This window comes from Protomyctophum bolini, assembly GCF_963924005.1.
Source record: "Protomyctophum bolini genome assembly, chromosome: 17".
Taxonomy (NCBI): domain Eukaryota; kingdom Metazoa; phylum Chordata; class Actinopteri; order Myctophiformes; family Myctophidae; genus Protomyctophum; species Protomyctophum bolini.
This window is the reverse complement of record NC_137878.1, coordinates 23,617,974-23,619,754: the sequence shown is the minus strand read 5'-3', so window position 1 is coordinate 23,619,754 and position 1,781 is coordinate 23,617,974. Positions and strand designations below refer to the sequence as shown.

Sequence of the window (1,781 nt, the reverse complement as noted above, 5' to 3'; positions counted from 1 at the left end):
CAAGTAAAATAATTTTAATCAATCCTAAAAACAACCGGAAGCCAGTGCAGTGAGATACTGAGTTAGATACTGCAACATATTCAGTTAATTTGAATGAAATAAATAGAATAGGAGAGAAAATGTAATTTCCATATGTGAAAAAAATAAATAAACACAGTAATAAAACTTATTTCTTTATTTCTTCACCTTCATTTTGTCCCAAAAGTTCAACAGTAACAACAGATAAATAACACAAAAGTCCAGTTTAGTAACTAATAAATCATGGTTCCCCAGACAGAGGCAAGGACGGCTGCGCTAAGAGCAGCAGTGATGGACAGCTTGGTGGTGGGAGCTCCGCTGATGATTGTGTTGCAGTTATCAGTGGAGCAACAGATGACTGAGGTCTGGTAGGCGACTCCAAGCAGGCTGGAGTCGGTAGTGGTATTGCATGTGGTGGACGTCGTGCAGCCCAGGATTCTGATACCAGCGAAGCTGCTGTTGAGACTGGGGAATGCTGGACACAAGAAACGCAGAGAGATATGAGTCAATGTGAATGTCAAACATGAACTCATGTGCTGTGTGTGCGACTGTGCGTGCATTACATTAGCAGGATTTTACTGTGCGTGTGAATGTGAGAAGAAGTGATGGTATTGGTACAGTAGTTCAAAGTGACTAGGCTATAATAGGCATGAATGCCTATGAATGATGTTGGATCAGAGCATTGATGAGGATGGGAGGAGGACTTACTTGCTAAAGTAGTAAAACATTCCGTGCTGTTCTGTGGACAGGTGGCATTTGAAGGATTGATGCATTTTCCCAGAACATGCAAACTGCAACTGTTGCAGATCAGACTGTCCGCTAAAATATGGACATTTGGATGGAGTTAGTTTCACATCAGAACATCATGGACACCTTTATACTAGGATCTAGAAATAAAGGTATGTAGGCCTACACATTTTATGAATTTCATTATGCTATTTTCAGTTATTTCATTATTTTATGAAAACAAATAAACATGGAACAATAAACAAAAATGAATCTATTAAAGTATAGCTAGTAGAAGACAGCGTGATTTAATTTAGTTTTTGAACAGGTAGATCATACACTTCAAATGGTGTCTGAGAAAATCAGGTTTCACATTCTCTACTCTTGTTAGAAAAGAAAAGTCAAGGACACCGAGATATCAACATATGATGCCACTCACCAGTGTGATAACTGTGATCATCTTTCCTTGATAAACACCTACAATAAAAACTACTACTAAAAATTCTAAAAGGCCCATTGACCTGGATTACAAACCATCCATTAAAAAAAAACTACCCTCGATTTTTGTGCCAGTAAAGGAGATTGTAAGATCACTGATGAGGCTTACCCAACATAACGGATGCGATCACTGCAATGATTCCAAATAGGATCCTGGCCATCTTGGTGTATATGTGATGTTCTTGAAGAGACACAGCTAGCTGATTGTTCTGATCTCAAGTGAATGGATGAAATGCTGACTGAAGCTGTGGCACAAGTCTGTTGTTTAAATACAACCCAGGTAGGGTGGGATCACTGGGATGGGATAGGGTGGCGGCACAGGAAGAGGTTAATGGTTATACAGGTTTTTTTGTCATTCCTTCAGTTAATAATAATAAACTTTATTTATATCGCACCGTTCATTACATAAATGCAGCACAAAGTGCTTTACAGAGCAATAAAAAGAGGAAATAAAAAACAAGATAACACAAACACAAAGTAACATTCAAATTTAGGTTAATGATTCATAGATCTGCTGTGGTCTCCCAGCCAGAACGGGT

At 38.6% G+C, this 1,781-nt stretch overlaps 1 protein-coding gene across 1 annotated transcript; it reads right to left on the bottom strand.

Moving 5' to 3' along the window:
• Window positions 1-251: 251 nt before the first annotated feature.
• On the bottom strand, window positions 252-1,403 carry LOC308331666 (uncharacterized protein; the record flags this gene model as incomplete). The annotated part of the gene is made up of 3 exons (XM_080787155.1): window positions 252-493; window positions 727-837; window positions 1,352-1,403. 3 exons carry the CDS (start codon window positions 1,401-1,403, stop codon window positions 252-254), a joined length of 405 nt encoding a protein of 134 aa, XP_080643281.1.
• Between the last annotated feature and the right edge of the window lie 378 nt (window positions 1,404-1,781).